At 48.1% G+C, this 26,717-nt stretch overlaps 1 protein-coding gene across 2 annotated transcripts in view; it reads left to right on the top strand.

Moving 5' to 3' along the window:
- Positions 1 to 6,131: 6,131 nt before the first annotated feature.
- ST8SIA5 (ST8 alpha-N-acetyl-neuraminide alpha-2,8-sialyltransferase 5) overlaps positions 6,132 to 26,717 on the top strand; it is a 57,061-nt gene continuing 36,475 nt past the window's right edge. The window contains exon 1 of one of the 2 annotated variants that reach the window (XM_053408545.1): positions 6,132 to 6,995. In XM_053408545.1, coding sequence (XP_053264520.1) covers positions 6,865 to 6,995 — 131 coding nt within the window. In that variant the 5' untranslated portion in view covers positions 6,132 to 6,864. The remainder of the gene's footprint in view (positions 6,996 to 26,717) is intronic. The other variant, XM_053408544.1, reaches the window with a different exon arrangement.

Genomic DNA, 26,717 nt, shown 5'->3' with positions numbered 1-26,717 from the left:
TTCCTGGCATCTTTCCAGCTTCAAAGCATCGCATGTAGGTAAGCTGCAGAAGGAACTACATGAGATCTGGTAAGGGAGGAGGAGAGAGGTTGCCAGCCAGAGTGGTCAGCACAAAGGACGAGTGCTTTGCCCATGTTGTTGTTGTTTAGTCCTTTAGTCATGTCCGACTCTTCGTGACCCCACGGACCAGAGCACGCCAGACACTCCTGTCTTCCACTGCCTCCCGCAGTTTGGTCAAACTCATGCTGGTAGCTTCGAGAACACTATCCAACCATCTCGTCCTCTGTCGTCCCCTTCTCCTTGGGCCCTCAATCTTTCTCAACATAAGGGTCTTTTCCAGGGAGTCTTCTCTTCTCATGAGGTGAGCAAAGTATTGGAGCCTCAATTTCAGGATCTGTCCTTCCAGTGAGCACTCAGGGCTGATTTCCTTCAGAATGGAGAGGTTTGATCTTCTTGCAGTCCATGGGACTCTCAAGAGTCTCCTCCAGCACCAGAATTCAAAAGCATCAATTCTTCGGCCATCAGCCTTCTTTAGGGTCCAGCTCTCACTTCCATACATCACTACTGGTTCGGAGGGGTAGGGGACTGATATGTGCTAGTGCGGACTTTGCCAATGTGCTGCCCTCCAGGTGCTGGCTGTGGCTGATGGGAGATGCAGTCAAAAACATCTGGAGCACATCAGGTTGGTCGTGGCTACAATAAAGGATATGCCAGCTGCCAGGAATCCATGAACTGCTGGCCTCCATGGAAGCCCTAACCTGCAGCCTGAGGCTCTGAATCGCACGGTTATGGTTTCAAGTCCCAAACTGGGCAAAAGATTCCTGCATTGCAGAGGGTCAGACTGGATGACCCTGGGGTCCCTTCCAACTCTATGGTTCTCCGTTCCTAAGCTTGGGGGAACTTGCTCTACGATATGATAATCTTTATTGTCTTTGTCCTGTACAGAACAATGAAACTGAAAAAATATACATCAGACATTCAAAAACCAACAAGCCTGCTATCCCAGCCTGGTTAACCCCCTAAAAACTCTGATACCCCATAATTAAACACAATATACTCCCACAGAGACTACCTTACATTGCGTTTAAAACCAAAATCGGATTTGGATAAAAACTGTTTCTCAGGCGGCTAGTCCTAGTCTTTACAACCCTGTACCTTCCTCCAGAAGGCAGAAGCTGAAAGAGATCATTTCCTACTTACAGGCAACGCCCTCTTTGCATGGGGATTGCATTCTGGATCATTGCACGCTTGCGTGAAATTGTGTATAATCGGAACACCCATTGGAAAAGCCTGAAAAACACCCTGTTCCCTGATCCACTGTACTAACAGCAAACTCACTACCCAAGTGCCAATCTTTATACAATACAGCAAAAATCTCATTACCTACATGCAACACAGTGGCTAAGGAAAAACTGAGGGTTGTCAAGACTACCCCTCCCCCCAAAAAAATACCTTTTTAAAAACTCCTTAAAGGGGAGGGAGCCAAAAGCAGCTCATTGAGAACTCAGCATGTTTGCTGACTATTTGGCGGGAAAGAGAGAAAAATCAGTGGGAACATAATGGAGTAGCCTAGGAAAGGACACGGCTGGCTGGCTGGCTGAATTGTGCAACTCCATGCTGCAACGTTTTGTTGTGGATCCCCCTTTAAATAAAGAAGCAGCCCTCCCAAGGTGGCTTACGAAAGCCCATCAAAAACGTAACAGATTTTTAAAAAAATATGTACAAATTAAACAAGCCAATTTCAAAAGCTAAGAGCGACCGCACTTTAAACGGAACACAGTTTGGAACAAGCAAGTGTTTATGGTCTGTTTAACAGCTGTCCAAAAAACTGAGCCGATCAAAGTTCTGTAAGAGAATTCCCAACATATGCAGGGCTAGCACAGAAAAGGCCCTGTCTTCAACACCCACCAGTCTGATGGATTCCGACAGCAGGCTCATGAGCCAGACCCCAAAGTATGATCTTGACACCTGGGTGCATTCCTATAGATGCAGGAGGTCCTGCAAACAACCCGATCCCAAATCATTTAGAGCAGCAGTAGCCTTTGGGGTGAACTCTACATCTTGTTAGACTTCAACTCCCAGCCGCCGCCATGTCCAACAGTCAGGAATTGCAGACGTTTTAGTCCAGCAACATCTGGAGGGCATCAAAATTGGCGAGGCTGAGTTTAGGGCTTGAAAGGCGATGGTGTTGGTTTTCCGGAAAAATCTGTGTTGTAATTTTTTCCAGAACATTTTCCTTTGCAAGTTAGTTTCCATGTGGGGAAATCCTTATGCTCCAGTAGAGAGAGATCTAATGTAGCATGTTTTATTTTACTTGTATTTGGTAAACAAAGCTAAAAATGTTGAAACTGCCAAGCTTGCTTAATACTGTATTTGCAATTGGCACCTGTTCATTATTACTAATGAACTTACGAAACGGGAAAAGCAGGCGTCCCACGCCACTGTTTAAAGGGCATAACCGGCACTTTTTAATTGAGCCTGGGAATGAATCGGCAGCCAGTGCAACCGGCATAGGATTGATGTTATATTCTCTGAACGCCTAGACCCCATTTGTCCTTTGAGAAAAGTCCCCTTTCACAATTTACCGTATTTACCGTATTTTTCGCTCTATAACATGCACCCGACCATAACACGCACATAGTTTTTAGAGGAGGAAAACAAGAAAAAAATATTCTAAACAAAACAGTGGATGTATGATTTTTGTGGTTCATGCTGTGGGCAGAGACATGTGAACTGACGGTGAGTTTGGGGTAGCCCAATGCAAAAATCCTGAGGATCCATGTGGATCCGTGCTTTGTAACCACGTTTTAAGTGGGGAGGGAAGGAAAAGCACTCAAGGGACAAGGAACACGCACGGGGTGGGTGGAGAAGGATGCTGCTAATAATGAAGAAGAGGGGTATAAGGGGAGAAGGCTCCTCTCCTCTCCCGCTTTGCTCCTTTAAAGCAAGCAGGCTCTGCTTCTCTCCCTCCTCCCCAGCTTAGCGAGCTGAAAAACTTTGCTGCTATTTAGCCAGCTGAGTGGGGAGGAGAGAGGGACAGAGAGCCTGCTTGCTTTAAAGGAACCAACCGGACTCTCCCGCTTTGCTCCTTTAAAGCAAGCAGGCTCTCTGTCCCTCTCTCCCCCCCACTCAGCGGCTCTTCTCCTGCTTTGCTGTTTCAAAGCGAGCCACAGATGAGGGAAGGAAGGGGAACCATGGATCCTCTGCTCACGACTGCAGCAGATCCCCCCGCCATCCGTAGGCATTCGCTCCATAACACGCACAGACATTTCCCCTTACTTTCTAGGAGGAAGAAAGTGAGTGTTATGGTGCAAAAAATACGGTAATTCCAGTCTTTAAAACCCAGAAAAAGTCTCTTAAGCCTTTATTGATTAGGTAAAGGTAAAGGTACCCCTGCCCGTAAGGGGAAGTGTGTGTGCGTCTTATGGGGCGTATGCATGCTGCGCAGCTATTACAGAAGCCAGAACAGCAAGAGGGATTGCTGCTTTCACCGAGCAGTGATCCCTCTTGCTGTTCTGACTTCTGAGATTCAGAATATTTTTTTCCCTTGTTTTCCTCCTCCAAAATCTAGGTGCGTCTTGTGGTCTGGTGCGTCTTATAGAGTGAAAAATACGGTACATTATTACACTCGCTGAATTTTTACATTTGCTGATCCCAATTCAGGAAAAGGCCATTGCAGCCCACATCCCATTGAAATGAATGGGCCAGCTGAATTCATCACTGACAAATCCATTGACTTCAATGGTGCCCAGGTGTGATAATTTCTCTCTTGATCAGGGCTCGGAACCTGAAGCATCCTCTTCATTTGCATAACTATTTAGCCCAAGCTAATACATGCTTTTACTCAGAAGGAAGCTGACCTGTTCAATGGGGTTCAGTTCCATGAAAGGAGGATGGAAGGCACTTTTTGCTACTTGTTCTGGCAGAAGCATACAAGGCATGCATTTCATATGAGAAAATATGTTTATGCACAGAGCATCCATTTGGCAAAGACTCCATGTATTGGAACAGACAATGGGAAAGTGGAACAGCCAGTGTTGTGTAGTGGTTAGAGAGTTAGGCTAGGACCTGGGAGGCCAGAGTTCAAATCTCCACTCAGCCAGTAAGCGCATTGGGTGACCTTGGGCGAATTACTATTTCTCAGCCTAACCTACCTCACAGGGTTGTTGTGTGGATAAAATGGCTGGGGGAGGAGAGAATTACCTTGAGCTCTTTGGAGGAAAGATAAGATCTAAGAAGAAGAAGTAATGGTAGTGGTAGTAAAGGACCCAAAACAGCTTCAGGATCTGTCCTTCCAGTGAGCACTCAGGGCTGATTTCCTTAAGAATGGATAGGTTTGATCTTCTTGCAGTCCATGGGACTCTCAAGAGTCTCCTCCAGCACCATAATTCAAAAGCATCCATTCTTCGGCGATCAGCCTTCTTTATGGTCCAGCTCTCACTTCCATACATCACTACTGGGAAAACCATAGCTTTGACTATACGGACCTTTGTTGGCAAGGTGATGTCTCTGCTTTTTAAGATGCTGTCTAGGTTTGTCATTGCTTTTCTCCCAAGAAGCAGGCGTCTTTTAATTTCGTGGCTGCTGCATGTTCATCCCTAACTCTGGAAGACTTTAGGGACGTAACATGATGGTCACTCCTGAATAAAAGGTAAAGGGACCCCTGACCGTTAGGTCCAGTCATGGCCGATTCTGGGGCTGTGGCGCTCATCTCGCTTTATTGGCCAAAGGAGCCGGCGTACAGCTTCCGGGACATGTGGCCAGCATGACTGAGCCACTTCTGGCGAACCAGAGCAGCTCACGAAAACGCTGTTTACCTTCTCGCCGGAGCGGTACCTATTTATCTACTTGCACTTTGACGTGCTTTTGAACTGCTAGGTTGGCAGGAGCAGGGACCGAGCAACGGGAGCTCACCCTGGCGCAGGGAACTGAACCACCGACCATCTGATCAGCAAGTCCTAGGCTCTGTGGTTTAACCCACAGCGCCACCTGCATCACTCCTGAATAGCCAGATACAAATTAATGCCAGTGTGGTATGGTGGTTACAATGTTAGGCTAGGATTTGGAAGACCAGGGGTCGAGTCTCCACTCAGCCATGAAACTCATGGGGTGACATTGGCAGTGCCACTGCCTCTTGACCTAACCTACCTTACAGGGTTGTTGTGAAGATAAAAACGAGGGAGTACAATGGACACCACCTTGAGCTCCTTGGATGGAAATGCAGTGTATAAATGCAAGAGATAATACTATTTGCTTGCAAGAGCCACAAGCTTGCCTTCATCAGAAACACCCAGGGCATGTTAAGAATTTTGCAGCAATGGACTGTGGGGCTGGGTGGCGGTGTTCCTGCATTGCAGGGGGCTGGACTAGATGATCCTCGGGATCCCTTCCAACTCTGCAATCCTATCGTTCTATGACCACCAGAGACACGTGCAGTTTGCCTTACCCATCCTAAGGGCTATCGGGAGTCAGGAAGGCATTGCTGTATATCTCCTACAATTACCTCCAGCCCATTACCGGCCGTTGGATCCCGATCGACCTTCTGCCCTGACAAAACACGCACACGCAGCTTTTGCAAATAGCCGCCTCTTCTACCGCGACAAGTTTGCGGCATGGGGAGCGGGTTCCTCATCACAGCTGAGACGTGCTAACCGTTCAGGCAGGAGGGCTGCAGAGAGAGGGGTGTGTGCCCCCTCTTTCTTTGCAAGCATCTCGCTACAGGGCACCTGGAGGTCGCAGAGGCGGAAAATCAGGTCAGAGACAAAAGGCACACTTGTCTTCTCAAGGACAGTTTCTCGCAAGCACGCTTTCGGGTCTGCCTGAAGTCCCTGGCCTGCGGCGGCCGTCCACATGGCTCCACCAGCTGCAGGCGGGAAGGCGCCGAGCGCGCGCGATCTCCGCGCCCTTGAAGAGATGCGCAACGACCTTGCCTGGGCTTGGTAGGGGAGGCTGGACGGGGCGCGAGGAGAGCAACTCCAGCCGAGAGCAGGCGTTGCACATCAATGCTCCAGAACCAGCCCCCCTCCTCCTCTGGACACTCACAAACCCGACAGCCCTCTCCACCTCAAACGCAGCTCGGCCGCGACGCGCTAGTCCCTGCCTCCGCGCCTCGCTCCCTCCCCGGGCCGTTTGCTTGGAGAGCTGTCCAAGCGCCGTCGTGACCCTTCTGGGGCTCAAACCTAGCCCTGGCCGAACACGTCCCCTTCTCCTTCCTCTTCCTCGCCGGAGCCTATGTGCCAGACGTCCACATGGAAATCTCCATGCGCGCCCGCACCGCAGCAGCACCTAACCAAAGCGCAGCGTTTTGGAGAGGCCAGCCAGCCCGCTGCAGGAGTTCCGTTGGGGGTGTCGCCTTTCGCTTTGAACCCTCTCTCGATTTGCTCGGCCTCCTCTCTGCCCGCCCCCTGCCCGAAAGAAGACCGGGGCAGGCCCCTCGTTGAGTAGAAAGGGGGATTTTGGGGGGGCTTTTATTCCCCGCCCCGCAGGAGGCGGAGGAGGAGCAGCGCCGCCCTCCTTTGCGCGCCGGGGGCCTCCTCCTCTGGCGCAGCGCGGGCGGCGGAGGCGCCGACCAGGCGAGCCGGAGGGCGCTGCTTTGCAGAAGCGAGAAGCCGCCGAGGCGCTTTCCCGCGCCGGGGAAGAACTTTCCGCCCGCCCAGCCGCCGCCTCTCTCCCTCCGCCGGGGGGCGGCGATGCGGGGCCGTCGTGCCCTTGAATGGTGCGCCTCCGCCTCCTGCTCCTCCTCCTCGGCTTCGCCCCTTCGCCCCTTCGCCCCAGCCGCGCCTGAGCGGGGCTTGAGGAGGATGCGGCTCCTTCTGCGAGCGAGACCTTGACGGAGCTCGGCTTTCCGGCCCCCTTTCCGCCAGCATGGGCTACACGGACCCCACTTCCAGCCGGGATCTGCTGGGGAACCGAACTTTGCTCTTCATCTTCATCTGCGCCTTCGCCGTCGTCACTCTCCTGCAGCAGATCTTGTACGGGAGAAACTATCTCAAGAGGTACGAGAGGAGTTTTCCACGCTGTCTTTTGGGGAGCGAGGGAGAGATCCTGGGGATAAACGAATTGCGGGCGGGGGGGGGTGTCGCAGATTTATTTATTTATAACCCTCCTGAAAGTAAGCAAAAGAGGCTTCTGGGACCTTCGGAACCAACCGTGCAAACAGCCTCGCGCGCTCTTCCCAAGGAGTGAGTTGAGCAGGACTTTACTCCCGAGTAAAATCGTGAGCGGGATCGCGCCGTACGACTTGCCCGTCACCCTCTACATCCCGTAACTTAGGCAAAAACGGGCTCAGGTCTGGGCTGCGGGGCTTGCAATCCTCTTCACAGGATTGACTGAGGAAGCGCAGGATAGGACCGGGCTGCCTTTGGGTTTGGGCTTGTGGCTGCACCAACCCACTTGCGCCAGATCCGGAGCGGTGCTGGTCTCTTAGCCTGGACGCGTGTTGGTGACTGGTGGTGGTTGTGTGTGTTGTAACGCGGTGAGGCCAAATGGCCAAGACATGCAAGAGTTCAAGCTCCGTGGGATGCTGTGTGGGCAGATAGCCACAGATGTTTCAGAAGCAGGCACTGTGCGTGCCTCGATGGATATGAACACATTTCCTGGCTTAGTGTCGCTGTAAGAACTCCCTGCAGCCATTCTTTACCTTGTAAGGCTTTGCTCAGTTTGGGCTAGAGGGCTGTTGGGAGATAAAACTTCTGCCTTTGGAGTGATAACTACAAAGTGTGCAAAATGCAGCTGTACACAGAGGTACCAGATGCTAGGCTCTTAAGTTAGTGTAGGGGCAGCTTAAGCCACCTTGCTGCACACTTTGGAGTCCTGCCACTCTGTTTTGGTTGGAGAGCTGGGCAGATGCCCTGTGCCCTCAAGGCAGCCTTTGCCAGCCTGGTGGTGCCCTGCAGATTTTGGGGGCTGGAGCTAATGGGAATCCAAAAAGGCTGCCTTAAGCCCACTCTTCCTGTCCCACTAATCTAGCACTCTTGGACTATGTGGAGACAAAAATTGCAGTTTTCTGTGTGTGTGTATAATATGTGTGTGTGTGTGTGTGTGTGTGTGTGTGTGTGTATAGGGACGCGGGTGGCGCTGTGGGTAAAAGCCTCAGCGCCTAGGGCTTGCCGATCGAAAGGTTGGCGGTTCGAATCCCCGCGGCGGGGTGCGCTCCCGTTGCTCGGTCCTAGCGCCTGCCAACCTAGCAGTTCGAAAGCACCCCCGGGTGCAAGTAGATAAATAGGGACCGCTTTCTAGCGGGAAGGTAAACGGCGTTTCCGTGTGCGGCTCTGGCTCGCCAGAGCAGCGATGTCACGCTGGCCACGTGACCCAGAAGTGTTTCCGGACAGTGCTGGCCCCCGGCCTGTAGAGTGAGATGGGCACACAACCCCAGAGTCTGGCAAGACTGGCCCGTACGGGCAGGGGTACCTTTACCTTTAATACATATATATATACCGTATTTTTTGCTCTATGAGACTCACTTTTTCCCTCCTAAAAAGTAAGGGGAAATGTGTGTGCGTCTTATGGAGCGAATGCAGGCTGCGCAGCTATCCCTCTTGTTGTTCTGGCTTCTGAGATTCAGAATATTTTTTTTCTTGTTTTCCTCCTCCAAAAACTAGGTGCTTCTTATGGTCTGGTGCGTCTTATAGAGCGAAAAATACGGGATATATATATATATATATATATATATATGTGTGTGTGTGTGTGTGTGTGTGTGTGTATATATATATATATATATATATATATATATGAATGATCTAATTTGGCATTATATATATTTCTACAGCATAGATATTCCAAGCTTTACTGTGTGTTGAGGGCTGCAGAACAGCCTTGTTTTATCAGAATGATCTCAACCTGAGAAATTGCAAAGTTTGCTGCCTTGTTTCATATGCAGAGAATACACCCCATCTTTTCCCCACTCATCTCCTGCTACTCACTGGTGAAATGCTGTCACCCATTTCTTGCCTATACACGCGTGTTTCTGTTTTGGGTCCTTTACTACCACTACCATTACGTCTTCTTCTTAGATCTTATCTTTCCTCCAAAGAGCTCAAGGTAATTCTCTCCTCCCCCAGCCATTTTATCCACACAACAACCCTGTGAGGTAGGTTAGGCTGAGAAATAGTAATTCGCCCAAGGTCACCCAATGCGCTTACTGGCTGAGTGGAGATTTGAACTCTGGCCTCCCAGGTCCTAGCCTAACTCTCTAACCACTACACAACACTGGCTGTTCCACTTTCCCATTGTCTGTTCCAATACATGGAGTCTTTGCCAAATGGATGCTCTGTGCATAAACATATTTTCTCATATGAAATGCATGCCTTGTATGCTTCTGGCAGAACAAGTAGCAAAAAGTGCCTTCCATCCTCCTTTCATGGAACTGAACCCCATTGAACAGGTCAGCTTCCTTCTGAGTAAAAGCATGTATTAGCTTGGGCTAAATAGTTATGCAAATGAAGAGGATGCTTCAGGTTCCGAGCCCTGATCAAGAGAGAAATTATCACACCTGGGCACCATTGAAGTCAATGGATTTGTCAGTGATGAATTCAGCTGGCCCATTCATTTCAATGGGATGTGGGCTGCAATGGCCTTTTCCTGAATTGGGATCAGCAAATGTAAAAATTCAGTGAGTGTAATAATTTACAGTATTTTTCGCTCCAGACCACAAGACGCACCTAGATTTTGGAGGAGGAAAACAAGAAAAAAAAAATTCTGAAACTCAGAAGTCAGAACAGCAAGAGGGATCACTGCTCAGTGAAAGCAGCAATCCCTCTTGCTGTTCTGGCTTCTGTAATAGCTGCGCAGCCTGCATTCGCCCCATAAGACGCACACACATTTCCCCTTACTTTTTAGGAGGGAAAAAGTGAGTCTTATAGAGCAAAAAATACAGTAAATTGTTCTAGTCACAGGTAGGTTGCCGTGTTGGTCTGTCGTAGTCGAAACAAAATTTTAAAAATCCTTCCAGTAGCACAGGGGTCAGCAAACTTTTTGAGCAGGGGACTGGTCCACTGTCCCTCAGACCTTGTGGGGGGGCAGAATATATTTTTTGGGGGCAAATGAATGAACTCCTTTGCCCTACAAATAACCCAGAGATGCATTTTAAATAAAAGCACACATTCTACTCATGTAAAAACATGCTGATTCCCGGACTGTCCGCGGGCCAGATTTAGAAGGCGATTGGGCCGGCCCCGGCCCCCGGGCCTTAGTTTGCCTATCCATGCAGTAGCACCTTAGAGACCAACTAAGTTTGTTATTGGTATGAGCTTTCGTGGGCATGCACACTTCTTCAGGTACTTCAGATACTTCATGCATGCACACGAAAGCTCATACCAATAACAAACTTAGTTGGTCTCTAAGGTGCTACTGGAAGGAATTTTTTTTTACAAAGTAAATTGTGAAAGGGGACTTTTCTCAAAGGACAAATGGGGTCTAGGCGTTCAGAGAATATAACATCAATCCTATGCCGGTTGCACTGGCTGCCGATTCATTCCCAGGCTCAATTAAAAAGTGCCGGTTATGCCCTTTAAACAGTGGCGTGGGACGCCTGCTTTTCCCGTTTCGTAAGTTCATTAGTAATAATGAACAGGTGCCAATTGCAAATACAGTATTAAGCAAGCTTGGCAGTTTCAACATTTTTAGCTTTGTTTACCAAATACAAGTAAAATAAAACATGCTACATTAGATCCCTCTCTACTGGAGCATAAGGATTTCCCCACATGGAAACTAACTTGCAAAGGAAAATGTTCTGGAAAAAATTACAACACAGATTTTTCCGGAAAACCAACACCATCGCCTTTCAAGCCCTAAACTCAGCCTCGCCAATTTTGATGCCCTCCAGATGTTGCTGGACTAAAACGTCTGCAATTCCTGACTGTTGGACATGGCGGCGGCTGGGAGTTGAAGTCTAACAAGATGTAGAGTTCACCCCAAAGGCTACTGCTGCTCTAAATGATTTGGGATCGGGTTGTTTGCAGGACCTCCTGCATCTATAGGAATGCACCCAGGTGTCAAGATCATACTTTGGGGTCTGGCTCATGAGCCTGCTGTCGGGATCCATCAGACTGGTGGGTGTTGAAGACAGGGCCTTTTCTGTGCTAGCCTTGCATATGTTGGGAATTCTCTTACAGAACTTTGATCGGCTCAGTTTTTTGGACAGCTGTTAAACAGACCATAAACACTTGCTTGTTCCAAACTGTGTTCTGTTTAAAGTGCGGTCGCTCTTAGCTTTTGAAAATGGCTTGTTTAATTTGTACATATTTTTTAAAAAATCTGTTACGTTTTTGATGGGCTTTCGTAAGCCACCTTGGGAGGGCTGCTTCTTTATTTAAAGGGGGATCCACAACAAAACGTTGCAGCATGGAGTTGCACAATTCAGCCAGCCAGCCAGCCGTGTTCTTTCCTAGGCTACTCCATTATGTTCCCACTGATTTTTCTCTCTTTCCCGCCAAATAGTCAGCAAACATTCTGAGTTCTCAATGAGCTGCTTTTGGCTCCCTCCCCTTTAAGGAGTTTTTAAAAAGGTATTTTTTTGGGGGGAGGGGTAGTCTTGACAACCCTGTGTTGCATGTAGGTAATGAGTTGCATGTAGGTAATGAGATTTTTGCTGTATTGTATAAAGATTGGCACTTGGGTAGTGAGTTTGCTGTTAGTACAGTGGATCAGGGAACAGGGTGTTTTTCAGGCTTTTCCAATGGGTGTTCCGATTATACACGATTTCACGCAAGCGTGCAATGATCCAGAATGCAATCCCCATGCAAAGAGGGCGTTGCCTGTAAGTAGGAAATGATCTCTTTCAGCTTCTGCCTTCTGGAGGAAGGTACAGGGTTGTAAAGACTAGGTCTAGCCGCCTGAGAAACAGTTTTTATCCAAATCCGATTTTGGTTTTAAACGCAATGTAAGGTAGTCTCTGTGGGAGTATATTGTGTTTAATTATGGGGTATCAGAGTTTTTAGGGGGTTAACCAGGCTGGGATAGCAGGCTTGTTGGTTTTTGAATGTCTGATGTATATTTTTTCAGTTTCATTGTTCTGTACGGGACAAAGACAATAAAGATTATCATATCGTAGAGCAAGTTCCCCCAAGCTTAGGAACGGAGAACCATAGAGTTGGAAGGGACCCCAGGGTCATCCAGTCTGACCCTCTGCAATGCAGGAATCTTTTGCCCAGTTTGGGACTTGAAACCATAACCGTGCGATTCAGAGCCTCAGGCTGCAGGTTAGGGCTTCCATGGAGGCCAGCAGTTCATGGATTCCTGGCAGCTGGCATATCCTTTATTGTAGCCACGGCCAACCTGATGTGCTCCAGATGTTTTTGACTGCATCTCCCATCAGCCACAGCCAGCATCTGGAGGGCAGCACATTGGCAAAGTCCGCACTAGCACATATCAGCCCCCTACCCCTCCGAACCAGTAGTGATGTATGGAAGTGAGAGCTGGACCCTAAAGAAGGCTGATCGCCGAAGAATTGATGCTTTTGAATTCTGGTGCTGGAGGAGACTCTTGAGAGTCCCATGGACTGCAAGAAGATCAGACCTATCCATTCTGAAGGAAATCAGCCCTCAGTGCTCACTGGAAGGACAGATCCTGAAATTGAGGCTCCAATACTTTGCTCACCTCATGAGAAGAGAAGACTCCCTGGAAAAGACCCTTATGTTGAGAAAGATTGAGGGCCCAAGGAGAAGGGGACGACAGAGGACGAGATGGTTGGAATAGTGTTCTCGAAGCTATCAGCATGAGTTTGACCAAATTGTGGGAGGCAGTGGAAGACAGGAGTGCCTGGCGTGCTCTGGTCCATGGGGTCACGAAGAGTCGGACACGACTAAACAACAGCAACAACAACCCCTCCGAAAGAGATAAGGTGCCTTCAGCTTACAGCTCTCCATTGGGGAAGAGAGAAAGTCCTTTAGGAAACAGGTCCTCTTTAACCTTTTGCAAAGCAGTTTTCCTCTCTCACACCATGAGGGCTGGAACTAAAAATAATAACAAGGATTTAAACCTGGGATTCTCAGGGAGCTGCTGGAAGCCCCGGTTTCTATTCTGCGTGATCACAGCTGTTCAGAAAGCTACCATCGCCGAAGACAGCTAGTAAACGCAGCTCTTGCACTCCTGCCATCCAGTATTTTAAAGCACTGCTGACTTTTGGCGAAGCGAGGGCAGTTTACACAGGAGGAAGCCCTGCCTTGTATGCAGGATTCCTCTATCTCCAGCCCTCTCCAGCAGCTGACAGTCCAATGGAAGGCTCCAGTCGTGCAGTGCACATTTAATCGTTCCTCTTTAAATAGCTGTAATTTAGGTGATTATGAAACCAAACATCTCCAGATGTGGCAGAGGCAGTTAATTGGAACTTGCTACAAAACAGACAGGGCTTTTAGAAGTAATAATGATGCACTATAAATGGATATAATTTATATATAATTGACACAGGCACGGTGCCCCCCTTCCAAAGGTTTATTCGTTTATTTCACCAATGGATCCATCCAGCCCTTACCGCAAGGAGCTCAGGCAGACGTACATTGGTGCTGCCCCATTTTATCCATACAACAGCCCTTCTTCTTTGGCGATCCCTCGTAGCCGAGTAAGATTGTCTTCCATAAATACGGTTTTAACAATGAGTCCATAAGTGACCGTGGAGGCCAATTCTGGATCCATACATCCTTCCACAATGGGGACATTGGTTTCCGGGTGGGAGTTGATCACAGTGTGGATTTGCCAAGCGAGCCTTCCTCTTAGCACATTTCTCCATTTGACTTCCAAAATGTTCGAAAACCAAGGCACAGCTTCTGATTGGTGGAGGTGCCTCGGAAACAATAGCCGACAGCTGCATCGGATGTTCAGCTTCCGAAAAACGTTTGAAAACTGGAACACTTACTTCTGGGTTTTCGGAGTTTGAGAACCAGAGCATTTGAGAACCAAGGTACCAGTGTAAGCCAAAATTGCTCTCCATGTATTTTGTGACTGCATTCAATGCTCTTTTCAGGACGTAGTTGCATTTTGAAGTTTTGGGCTTGTAAATAGCCACCCCTTGTGTAAGACCCAAAGTAGGTAACAATATTGCAATGGTACAAAATGTATCAACTACTCACGCTCACCCTCCGCACTTGTGTGTACATTTAACACAGAAGTAGAAATCCTGGACAGGGCATGTGTTGAATAAGGAACTAGAAATAGCTAGAGGTTTATTCCATCTGACGGCTCAGTAGTGCCCACACTGACGGGCAGCCACCCTTCAGAGTTTAAGCTGGGAATATCACCCAACTTTCCTAGAGATGTTGGGAATTGATCTCTTTTTGGGGGGAATGTTTCAGTAGTTGTTTTTATTACAGTGGTACCTTGGGTTACGGGGGATGCGGGTGGTGCTGTGGGTTGAACCACAGAGCCTAGGACTTGTCGATCAGAAGGTCAGCGGTTCGAATCACCACAACGGGGTGAGTTCCCGTTGCTCGGTCCCTGCTCCTGCCAACCTAGCAGTTCGAAAGCATGCCAGTGCAAGTAGATAAATAGGTACTGCTCTGGCGGGAAGGTAAACGGCGTTTCCGTGCGCTGCTCTGGTTCTCCAGAGGCAGCTTAGTCATGCTGGCCACATGACCCAGAAGCTGTTCGCCGGCTTCCTCAACCAATAAAGCAAGATGAGTGCTGCAACCCCAGAGTTGGCCACGACTGGACCTAATGGTCAGGGGTCCCTTTACCTTTACCTCGGGTTACATACGCTTCAGGTTACATACGCTTCAGGTTACAGACTCCACTAACCCAGAAATAGTACCTCAGGTTAAGAACTTTGCTTCAGGATGAGAACAGAAATCACGTGGCAGCAGTGGGAGGCCCCATTAGCTAAAGTGGTGCTTCAGGTTAAGAACAGTTTCAGGTTAAGAACGGACATCCGGAACAAATTAAGTACTTAACCCGAGGTACCACTGTACCGATAATGCTGTTGTTTTATTCTCTTTGTAATTCGATGGTTTTTGTACAATCAGGTGGTGTATAAATTTTATGAAATTGTGTGTGTGTGTGTGTGTGTGTGTGTGTGTGTGTGTGTAAAATACAGACACCCCCCCAGCAGTTAAAAACAACACAAACAGCACAAAGCATTTTAAGTATTAATCGTTTAACATATTTTCTTATCTTATACAATGTTTTGGACTTCTATCAGCCTCCTCTGAAGATTTTTCAATCTTTATCACTTAGTCTACATTTCTTAATTTCTCTATTACTTTTAATCGTCCTTAACTAATAGCTCTCTTCATAGTCTTCTCTGCAATATTTCGCATAGTCTGCCTTACAAAACTTCTTGTAGTCCTACTAGCGTAATCTGTTTATTACAATTGTTTTTCAAATAGTTCAAATATTTACTCCAGTCCTCTAAGAATCTCTGGTTCCGCAAGTTTCGGATCCTGCATAGTCCATTAATTTCATTTGCCACTTTTCTTTCGTCGGTAGTTCTTCTTGCTTCCATTTCTGTGCCAATAATATTCTCGCTGGCTTGTCTTTATTTTCCTTGTGGGCAAATTCAATTTGTACCCCTGTTCACTGTTCAGGAAAGACCATGTGCAGGTGTATTTTGGGCCTGGGAGAAGGCAGGAGAGCTGGGGTCAATTTCTGAGTCGCAAGAGCAAGGTCTGAAGTGGTGTTGACTTCTTAATCTGCATAGGCTGTGGATCTCCAGAAGTGTGTCTTGGACACCTGCCCCCCCGTCACCAAATGCCTGGTGAGGTCTCCCATTTCTCCTGCAATACATAATCCCCTTTCCTCCACTGCCCTTAAAAAAACAAAAGCATGAAAAGGGTGGTAAAGTAGGGGAGAGAACAGATCACACATACTTGAGCTGTGATTTCAAAAGATCCCTGCAGGAATGTTCAAGCTCTCCCTGCGAGGTAGTATTTTTTTGGCTGTGAAAATAGCACCGCGTAAGAATTCCCGATACATACATCAGCACCTCTGCTCTTAAACTGCAGCCTTGTTAACAGCAAGAACATTTCATTCTGACTCATCCAGCTTTCTCTCTCTCTCTCCCCCCACCCCTCGTTTGGGTAAAGAAAATAAAAGCCAATCAATAAAAAATACTTTCAAAGGTGTCCTTGCCTCAGCACAATTTCCTCCTCCCACCAAAGCTGTGTGTGCTTTAATTGTTTAGTTTTCAACCTCTAGGCCTCCCTTTCCGACTTGAAAAGCTCTCAGCGGTTTGCACCAATTAATCAAACAATGCCAAGCCAGCGTTGAAATGAGTCCTTAAAAACACAGTGTGAGAGAGCACCACGCAAGGAGAAAATTCAGTGAAGTGGGAAAGCCCAGACTTCAAAACCTAAGAGTTTGTGGCTGCAGTCCTGAAGTGTAGGTGGGTTCCCACGAGGCAAGACACAGCGATAACAGCAAGAACCTTTATTGAACTACATAACTGGGAAACAGGCAAAGCAGCTGCTTATATACATTTCTGAACGCCTGGGCCACTCCCACTCCCAACGTGATTGGCTGTCTAAACTCCCAAACTGCGAATTACGACTCAGAGTTCAAGGGCCAATGGCAGAGGCCCAAATCCTGAAAAGTTCTGTGATTGGACAACATGTACGGAATCAGAACCCAGGAGCTCAGATTCCTTAGTCCAGACTCAAGCTCAGGCAAACACAAGACCACTGAATACATAACAAGTCCTACACCAGGCACCCCCAAACTTGACCCTCCAGATGTTTTGTGACTACAGTTCCCATCATCCCTGACCACTGGTCCTGTTACTTAGGGATGATGGGAGTTGTAGTCCCAAAACATCAGGAGGGCCAAGTTTGGGGATGCCTGTCCTACACTCAGTCAACTTGGAGTATACCTGTGTAGGATTGTGCCATAAGAAGCAGGGCAGCTGCTGTGAATCACAAGTCGGGAGAGAGCTCTTGTGTGCAGGTCTTGATTGATTGCTTTCCATGTACATCTGGCTGGTCCCTGTGAGAAAAGGATGTCGGCAGTGATGTGCGGTGAATTTTTTTCATAGAGGAACAGTCAGGGCCAGAGGAATCAGCTTGCGAGAGCAATTGGTGGGGGGTGATGTTGTGGCATCTTGACGTTGCATGCATGAGTATTGCACCCCCCTCTCTAAGCAGGGCAGAAGCTTCCCAGGCTATGGGAAAGCGGGTGCCAGGCTTTAATACTTTAATCCTCTAATTTACCAGGAACATTTAGGCGACTAGCTTAGTTCCCCTAGTCCACTGATCACACACAACTGGATGTCAGATTCATCATCATCATCATCACCATAATCACCACTGATTTATTAAGGTAAAAGTAAAGAGACCCCTGACCATTAGGTCCAGTTGTGGCTGAGTCTGGGGTTGCGGCGCTCATCTCGCTTTATTGGCTGAGGGAGCCGGCGTACAGCTTCTGGATCATGTGGCCAGCATGACTAAGCCGCTTCTGGCGAACCAGAGCAGTGCGCGGAAACGCCATTTACCTTCCCGCTGGAGCGGTACCTATTTTATCTACTTGCACTTTGATGTGCTTTTGAACTGCTAGGTTGGCAGGAGCAGGGACCGAGCAACGGGAGCTCACCCCGTGGCGGGGATTCAAACCGCTGACCTTCTGATTGGCAAGTCCTAGGCTCTGTGGTTTAACCCACAGCACCACCCGCGTCCCTCACCTTCTAAATTAGCCTTTCTCAACCTGTGGGTCCCCAGATGTTGTTGAACTACAACTCCCATCACCCCTAGCTAGCAAGGCCAGAGCTCAGGGATGATGGGAGTTGTAGTCCAACAACATCTGGGGACCTACAGGTTGAGAACCGCATCTAAACCATCACCTCTAGGAGATTGACACAGAAGAGAATTAAAAACAGCAAAGACAGTTAAAACAAACGAACCCCCCCAACAAATGGACACCAGAGGTAAAGACCCATTTATCCAACTGGGAAAGCCTGTCGGGGAAAAAACAGTCTTCAGTTATTTTTGGAAGGTGCAGGTGTCTTGACAGGGGCGCTGCTCCACCGAATGGGGCTCTGTTTGGCCCTCAGGACATTCCCCAGATGTGGCCTTCAAGGCCACTCTGTTTGGCCCTCAGGACACTTCCCAGCTTGTGTTCAAGCCCAGGCCATGTCCCTCATTGGCCTTGCTTGGCCGTCTCAATGAATGCTTTTGCCCGGCTGACATGCGTCCTTGATGATGCTTCTGGCTTGCCTGGATGTAGGATGCAGAGAGGCCTGGGTGTAGAAACCTCTGCCTTTCACAACATAGCCTGCTTTGCAAAAAGGGAAGAACTGTCTCTGTTGCGCCATCTACTTTCCTCCTGGCCCCACTAAGTACCAGCGAGCTCTCCGTGAGGGGATCTGTCCCTTTGGCTGGAAAAGATTCCCCTCCTCTGCTGCGAATTTAATTATCCACTGTGTGCAGAAATGCTTCCTTTCGCTCGTCCGTAATCTGCTCATCCGTTTGATTGGATAACCCCGAGATCAAGAATCAGGAGAGGGAGAGAGCAATGTCTCCCCATCCACATTTATTCCACCGTGTGTGCAATTTTATAAAAGTCAATCACATCCTCTCCACCGCCGTACCAAACTGGAGGTTCTTTTTCTGGCGTAGTTTCTCTCTGCTTAGTTAGGAGCGTAAGAAGTTGCTGGCTCTGTTGGATTGAGGCCAGCGACCCCTCAAGTCCAGCACCCTGCTGTCACAGGGACCAGCCAGGTGCCTATTTGAACCCTCCAAGGAGCACCTGAGCATCACAGCGCCCAAGTTAATTTTTTTGTTAAACATGTCTGCAGTACGCAATGGGAGGAAAACTCCTTTTGACACCACCAGCGAGATGTTTTTCTCCCGTTGCAAATCCCAGCTGTGGGGTGGGGTGTTTGGGGATTTATTTGTTTATCTCTGCTATTTATGCATTTCCTTTCCATAATTTCTAAGTAGCGTGGAGGAAATGTGCATGAAAACATACGAAGAAAGGTAAAGGGACCCCTGACCACTAGGTCCAGTCGTGGCCGACTCTGGAGTTGCGGCGCTCATCTCGCTTTATTGGCCGAGGGAGCCGGCGTACAGCTTCCGGGTCATGTGGCCAGCATGACTAAGCCGCTTCTGGCGAACCAGAGCAGCGCACGGAAATGCCGTTTACCTTCCCGCCAGAGCGGTACCTATTTATCTACTTGCACTTTGACGTGCTTTCGAACTGCTAGGTTGGCAGGAGCAGGGACTGAGCAACGGGAGCTCACCCCGTCGAAGGAATTTGAACCGCCGACCTTCTGATTGGCAAGCCCTAGGCTCTGTGGTTTAACCCACAGCGCCACCCACATCCCTTATACGGAGAAAAGAGGCAACTAAAATCTATCATAGAGAACTAAGAAATAGCAAAGTGTTTATCAAGTGCCTGAGGTTTAGAAAGGAGTGGGGCAGTTGAATCCCAGTTGGAAGGGAGTTCCATTCTGGGTGGTGGTGGACAAAAAGGTTACCCCCCCCCCAATTTCATCCAACTCAGCTCCCTTTCCCAATATTTGTTTAAGATAAATGCAGTAAGCAAGGGCTGTACCTTAGTGGTAGAGAATCTGCTTGGCACCAGGTTCAATCTTCAATGGCATCTCTCAGTAGGGCTGTGAATGTCCCTCATCTGAAATCCTGGAGAGCTTCTGCCAGCCAGTGGAGGCAATACTGACCTAGGTGGGCCAGTGATCTGACCCAGTGTAAGTTCAGCTTCTGAGGTTCCACGCGGAAACAACCTCACTAGTGTCATGTATAATGGTTGCTTTCTCTCTCCCCTCAAAGTTAAAAAAGCCCCACACTTACCTTGTAGGAAGTAAACCATGAAAATCAGTGCAAAATGAGAGAAGACGTATGAGATACAATTGCAAGGTGTCGGATACAGTCATACCTTGGCATTACTTCCGGCTTTCGTCGCTCGCGCATGAGCAGACGGTCAAAATGACGTCACGCGCATGCGCGGAAACAGCAAAACGTGACCCACGCACGCGCAGATGTGCCGTCGCGTCTTATGTTCTGTTTAGGATCCTGTTCGCATCCCAAGGTATACCACTGTACAGTGGTATCTCGGGTTACATATACTTCAGGTTACAGACTCCACTAACCCAGAAATAGTGCTTCAGATTAAGAACTTTGCTTCAGGATGAGAACAGAAATCGTGCTTCAGCGGCGCGGCAGCAGCAGGAGGCCCCATTAGCTAAAGTGGTGCTTAAGGTTAAGAACAGTTTCAGGTTAAGAACGGACCTCCGGAATGAATTAAGTACTTAACCCAAGGTACCACTGTATTGCCGAAATGTCTGCTTAGATTGTCCGGCGTCAACTGTTGAATTTTGGATATTCGCTGAACATGGCAAACACAGCCAGTATTTGGAGAATATTGGCTGCCAACATTTAGGGAAGACCTTCGGAGCAGATTAATTTGTTTGCAGCTCTCCTTCAGCAAACTGGGTCGCATTATTTTGCTCCTTTTCCTTTAAGGATGAAAGGAGGGGGGACGGACACACGTATGGCTGCGACTCTGCTTCCTTGCCCTTCTTTGCCATGATTGATGCGGGCATTTCCTTTTCGATGGTTATATCCAAGGGTGTTCATCACTCAGCAGTCCACAAAGCCTGGAGGCAGGAAAACCTGCCATACCTCCTGGGGTGACCTTGGGTGTTCTTGTTTCTGGCCAATCCGTGGCTTCCTCCTTTGTTGACAACTGCTCTCCATTCCCCCATCAACTGCTACACGCAGCTCAGTGCTCTGGAGATGTCCATGCCAACACAGTCTGGCAGCAGCTCCCCTTGGCACAGTTCTTTGGCATCCTTCTGCCAGTGCCAGAGATGAAAGCCAAGTGAGGCGAAATAATGAAGTTCCTATTTTTCACCCTTTGTCGCCTTCGCCGGTATTTTTGCGTCCAGTTTTTCTGCTCTCTGTTGATGGCGGTTCTCTGAGCGTCATCGAACGACGACAACAACTTCACATCTCAATTACGGAAAAGCAAAAACTGAAGCAGCAGTTATACCACTTTTAAAAATAAATTTTATAACCGCTTATAGAGAAAAATGCAAAAATGAATATATTTAACCTTTTTTTTTGGAAAAAAAACCAAACCAAGACTTTTATCTAGATACAATAAAAACACAAATGGGGGAGGGGGAGAGAAATAGAGAAAGAAAAGGAAAGGAAAAAAAAGAATAGAAAAGAGGTTAAAAGAGAAAGGTAGAAAACTAAGATTCAGAAAATAAATAACTTCTGATTCTTCATCTATCTGCTATGTTAAAAAAAGCAATATTCAGTTTGTCCAATCCACCCAACAAAGCCACTTTCTATAAACAAACATGATCTTCAATCCTCAAATCCAGATATCATTATGTCTTTTTCTTTTTCATGTAAAAAGTCTGTGTTAAGGTAAAGGTAAAGGTACACCTGCCCGTACAGGCCAGTCTTGACAGACTCTAGGGTTGTGCGCCCATCTCACTCTAGAGGCCGGGGGCCAGCGCTGTCCGGAGACACTTCCGGGTCACGTGGCCAGCGTGACAAAGCTGCATCTGGCGAGCCAGCGCAGCACACAGAAACGCCGTTTACCTTCCCGCTAGTAAGCGGTCCCTATTTATCTACTTGCACCTGGGGGTGCTTTCGAACTGCTAGGTTGGCAGGCGCTGGGACCGAGCAGCGGGAGCACACCCCGCCACGGGGATTCGAACCGCCGACCTTTCGATCGGCAAGTCCTAGGCGCTGAGGTTTTACCCACAGCGCCACCCGCGTCCCTTAAAAAGTCTGTGAGGGGCTTCCAATCTTTAACACATGTTAACAATGACTTAACAATGTTTAGTCTCTGACTAAACATGTCAATTTAGCCATTTCAGCTAAGTCTGTTAGTTTTAACAGCCATTCTTCCATTGTTGGTAAAATGGGTCCTCCCATCTTTGTGGATATAAAAGTCTCGCAGCCGTAATCATATATTGTACTAAAGTTCCACAGTCCTTTCCTAACTGTATATATCCATAAGTCCCGCCAGGAAGAGTTCTGGCTTCAGCTGAAAACCAGCAGTTATACTATCAAAACAAACCAGCTTGAATCAGAGAGCAGCAGAACATCTCAGCGGCGGACAATTTGAACAGAGACAAAAGAACAATAATAATGAAAACCACCGGGTTAAACGAATATACGAAGTATATTGGTACCGTTAGAGTTCTCCTGGCATCCATCTCAAATGGGTGACAGCCTGTACTCTCTATGAATCTGTGTACTTGTAGGGTTGCTATGTCCGGAATCAATTTTGCTCAACAACTTTTGTATCTGGATTTTCACTGTTTGAAACGTAGCAACCCTATGTAGTCATTTCTGAACTGAACTCTTCATGACTGCCTCCCTGCCCATTACATGTAACAAACTACCCTCATATCTATGGCTTTCTGAGGTCCCAAGTGCATTTAAAACAGCATCTTAACACTTTAAACAGTCATTGCTTCCCGCCCAAGGAATCCTGGGAGCTGTAGTTTGTTAAGGATTATGATAGTTGTTAGGAGGCCCCTGTTCCCCTAGCAGAACTACAATTCCCAGGGTTCCCTGTGAAGAGCGATTGACTGCTAAACCGGTCTGAGAACTCTGGGAGGGGAATAAGGGAGGCCTTGGACCCAGTTTCCTTCTTCCTTCAGAGTGATGAATTCACAGAAGCCGATGCCATTGCAAATGTGGTGGCCTTGAAGGTGCCACAAGTTTCTTCTGCTATTTTTAAGGAACGTTGGTGTATCTGTAGGGTTTTGAGACAAATTTCAGGTCTGTGAGGTGACTCCTTTTGGGGAAATAGCATGGGAAAATGACCAACTGTGCCCTCTCTTGAGTGCCAAAATCCCAGTCCAGTTCAGAGGCTCAAGTGATTGCAGTCAGACCCCTTCTGCATTTTGCATTTAAAGCAGTATCTTATCTTAATCTTATCTATATTATCACAGAGTAGAATCATAGAATCATAGAGTTGGAAGAGACCACAAGGGCCATCAAGTCCAACCCCCTGCCAAGCAGGAAACACCATCAGAGCACTCCTGACATATGGTTGTCAAGCCTTTGCTTAAAGACCTCCAAAGAAGGAGACTCCACCACACTCCTTGGCAGCAAATTCCACTGTCAAACAGCTCTTACTGTCAGGAAGTTCTTCCTAATGTTTAGGTGGAATCTTCTTTCTTGTAGTTTGGATCCATTGCTCCGTGTCCGCTTCTCTGGAGCAGCAGAAAACAACCTTTCTCCCTCCTCTATGTGACATCCTTTTAAATATTTGAACATGGCTATCATATCACCCCTTAACCTCCTCTTCTCCAGGCTAAACATGCCCAGCTCCCTTAGCCGTTCCTCATAAGGCATCGTTTCCAGGCCTTTGACCATTTTGGTTGCCCTCCTCTGGACACGTTCCAGTTTGTCAGTGTCCTTCTTGAACTGTGGTGCCCAGAACTGGACACAGTACTCCAGGTGAGGTCTGACCAGAGCAGAATACAGTGGCACTATTACTTCCCTTGATCTAGATGCTATACTCCTATTGATGCAGCCCAGAATTGCATTGGCTTTTTTAGCTGCCGCGTCACACTGTTGGCTCATGTATTTTAACAGCCCATATTTCTTCCCAGGGAACTCTGGGAATTGTAGTTCTGTGAGGGGAATGGGCATCTCCTAACTACTCTCAGCACCCTTATCAAACTGGTTCCCAGGATTTTTTGGGGGAAGTTATGACCCTTTAGGGTGGTGCTGTGGGTTAAACCACAGAGCCTAAGACTTGCTGATCAGAAGGTCGGGGGTTCGAATCCCCGCAATGGGGTGAGCTTCCGTTGCTCAGTCCCGGCTCCTGCCAATGTAGCAGTTTGAAAGCACGTCAAAGTGCAAGTAGATAAATAGGTACCACTCCGGCGGAAAGGTAAACGGTGTTTCCGTGCGCTGCTCTGATTCACCAGAAGCGGCTTAGTTATGCGGGCCACATGACCCGGAAGCTGTACGCCGGCTTCCTCGGCCAATAAAGTGAGATGAGCACCACAACCCCAGAGTCGGTCATGACTGGACCTAATGGTCAGGGGTCCCTTTACCTTTAACTACTCTTGGCATCCTTATCAAACTCTGGTTCCCAGGATTCTTTGGGGGAACCTATGACTGTTTAAACTGGTATGATACTGCTTTGGAGGTATGGTGCAGATATAGGGCCTAAGTCTATACAACAAAAATCCTTTTTGGGGCTTCAGCAGGCCTTACGGTTTCAGCACCAAGCCAGCTTTTGTTTCTCCAGCTCGATGAAGAGCTCAGGTGGACCTGAAAGCTTGCTCACTGCTCTGGGATGTTTTGCTCGCTCACAACAAAAGGGTGTTGGGAATTTTCTCCAAGGGAAAGTTACAGTTTACCCCCAGGGTCATGCATGCTCATGTAGGCTACGTCTTCCTCCACTCAGCTTATTAGGTGGGTTCCTCTCTTGAGAAAAGCTTATTTGTTTGACGTGCGGAGGAAGTAGTGCCTGGGGAGATGATGCCGCCGTCCCTGCTGTGGCATATGTTGGTGGCGAATTTTCTCTGCCCGTTTCTCCTCCGCTATGCACTGAAGCTCTGCAGACGCAAAGCCCAGAGCCCAAATGAAAACATCGAGCTCCTCCTTGACCCAGTTCAGATATCACACAATCAGCCAGGGGCGCCCTAATCTGGAGATGCCTTTGGTGGAGGAGGAAAGCAATTCGACGAGAGGAGCCCTTCAAGGGGTTGGACATCATTCCGGCCTGTAATTGCTCCTGACCTGAAGCCCTCTTGGGAGTTCTCCGGGCTGCTGTCAGGAAATCGAGTTTAACAGATGTCAGGTCTCTCTCTATCCCCTGCCCTCCCAGCTATTTTTGGAGGAAGGCCAGAGGAAGATCAGTCAGACTAATTTGAGGAGTGGAAAGATATGTCTTATGAGGAGCGGCTTAACATGCTTGCCCTTCAGATCACAGCGAGCGAGGGGATCCAATTTAATCACCCTCGATGCTGAGGGAGTTCAAGTCAGGATGCTGTTGTGGACCCAGTGGCTCATTATGTAATACAGCCTTTCCCAACTTGTGGGTCCCCAGATGTTGTTGAACTACAACTCCCATCGCCCCTAGCTAGCAAGGCCAGAGCTCAGGGATGATGGGAGTTGTAGTCCAACAACATATAGGGACCCACAGGTTGAGAACCACTGAATAGAAGACGTGACCAACAGGATCAGTCCCATCTTAGGCCAGCATCCTGTTTTCACAGTGGCCATCTGGATGCCTGTGGGGAACTCGCAAGCAGGATTTGTTTTTGTTTTCCAAAATTTTTATTCATTTTATAACACAAATAAACAACACAAACAGAAAAACAATACAAACAAATTCTTGTCTTATCCTTATTTTTTTTAAACATTGTTAGGTGGGCTTCCCCAAGCCCCCCCTATCTGATTTTCATTTTACCTCATCTTTAGCAGTTCATAATGTTTAACCATTTTTTAAAATCACGTTTACTATTACCATAAAAATCTTCACATTTTATCACTTACAATTACAGTGGTACCTCAGGTTACATACGCTTCAGGTTACATGCACTTCAGGTTACATACGCTTCAGGTTACAGACTCCGCTAACCCAGAAATAGTGCTTCAGGTTAAGAACTTTGCTTCAGGATGAGAACAGAAATCGTGCTCCAGCGGCGCAGCAGCAGCGGGAGGCCCTGCCAGGGAACTGCCATCGGAACTAGAGGAGGAGGCGAGGCCCCACAACGATGCTGGAGAGGGGCCAAGCAGGGAGAGAGGCAAGTCTCCTGTTGGGGAAGAAAATCAGCGCTACACCAGGGATAGAGGGGGGCCAATGGGGGAAGCAGAGAGCAGGCTCCGGGACTCTTCACTGGACACCAGCGGGGAGAGCACAGGTCCTCCGCTACCCACGCCCACCCTGCGCAGAAGACTTCCGCGCAGGGAGAGGAGGAGGAGACTGGGCGTCAAACAACTTTTATGTTGGAAAAGGTTTAAGAAACGCCCACTGACGGATTCTGCCAGCGACTGAACAGCCACAGAGTGGATGGCTGTCCAGCGAGAAATGGTTTAACCAGCCAACCTAGCCCAGAGCGGCGGCTATTTACGCACAAGCAACCCCTAAAGCCATTACAGGCCCCATTAGCTAAAGTGGTGCTTCAGGTTAAGAACAGTTTCAGGTTAAGTACGGACCTCCGGAACGAATTAAGTACTTAACCTGAGGTACCACTGTAATACTATTTTAAAATAGGCTATCTTCTACTTCTAACCCTACAGCCTATATCCACTTCCAAAGCTGTTCTAAGATTTAAATATTAACATATTTTTTCAAATATTCCTTAAACTTCTTCCAATCTTCTTCCACCGTCTCTTCTCTCTGGTCCCAGAGTCTCCCAGTCAGTTCCGCAAGTTCCAGATAGTCTGTCATCTTCATCTGCCATTCTTCGAGAGTTGGTAATCCCAAGCAGGATTTGAGCAACAAGAGCAACTTTTCCCTCTTGAGGTTTCCAGCAAACTGGTATTTGACTTCTGACTATGGGGGCAGATCATAGCCGTCATGACTGGTGGCCATTGATAGACCCCTCCTCCAAGAATTTGGCCAGTCCTCCTGTAAAGCTACCCAAGTTTGTGACCGTCACATCCTCTTGTGGGAGTGAGTTCCACAGTCTAACAATACGCTGCCTGAGTACGAGAGAGAAGCCTCAAGGCTGTGGCTGATGGCGGTGTGGTGCAGCAGGCAAAATCCTGGATTTGGCTGCCAGAGCCAACATCCCAATCTCCTTTCAAGAGAATATCACTATCTCTTAGCTAGAGCTGGGCGACATGTTG

This window comes from Podarcis raffonei, chromosome 11 (assembly GCF_027172205.1).
Source record: "Podarcis raffonei isolate rPodRaf1 chromosome 11, rPodRaf1.pri, whole genome shotgun sequence".
Classification (NCBI taxonomy): domain Eukaryota; kingdom Metazoa; phylum Chordata; class Lepidosauria; order Squamata; family Lacertidae; genus Podarcis; species Podarcis raffonei.
The sequence above is the reverse complement of the archived record's forward strand: the minus strand, read 5'-3'. Positions and strand labels throughout refer to the sequence as shown.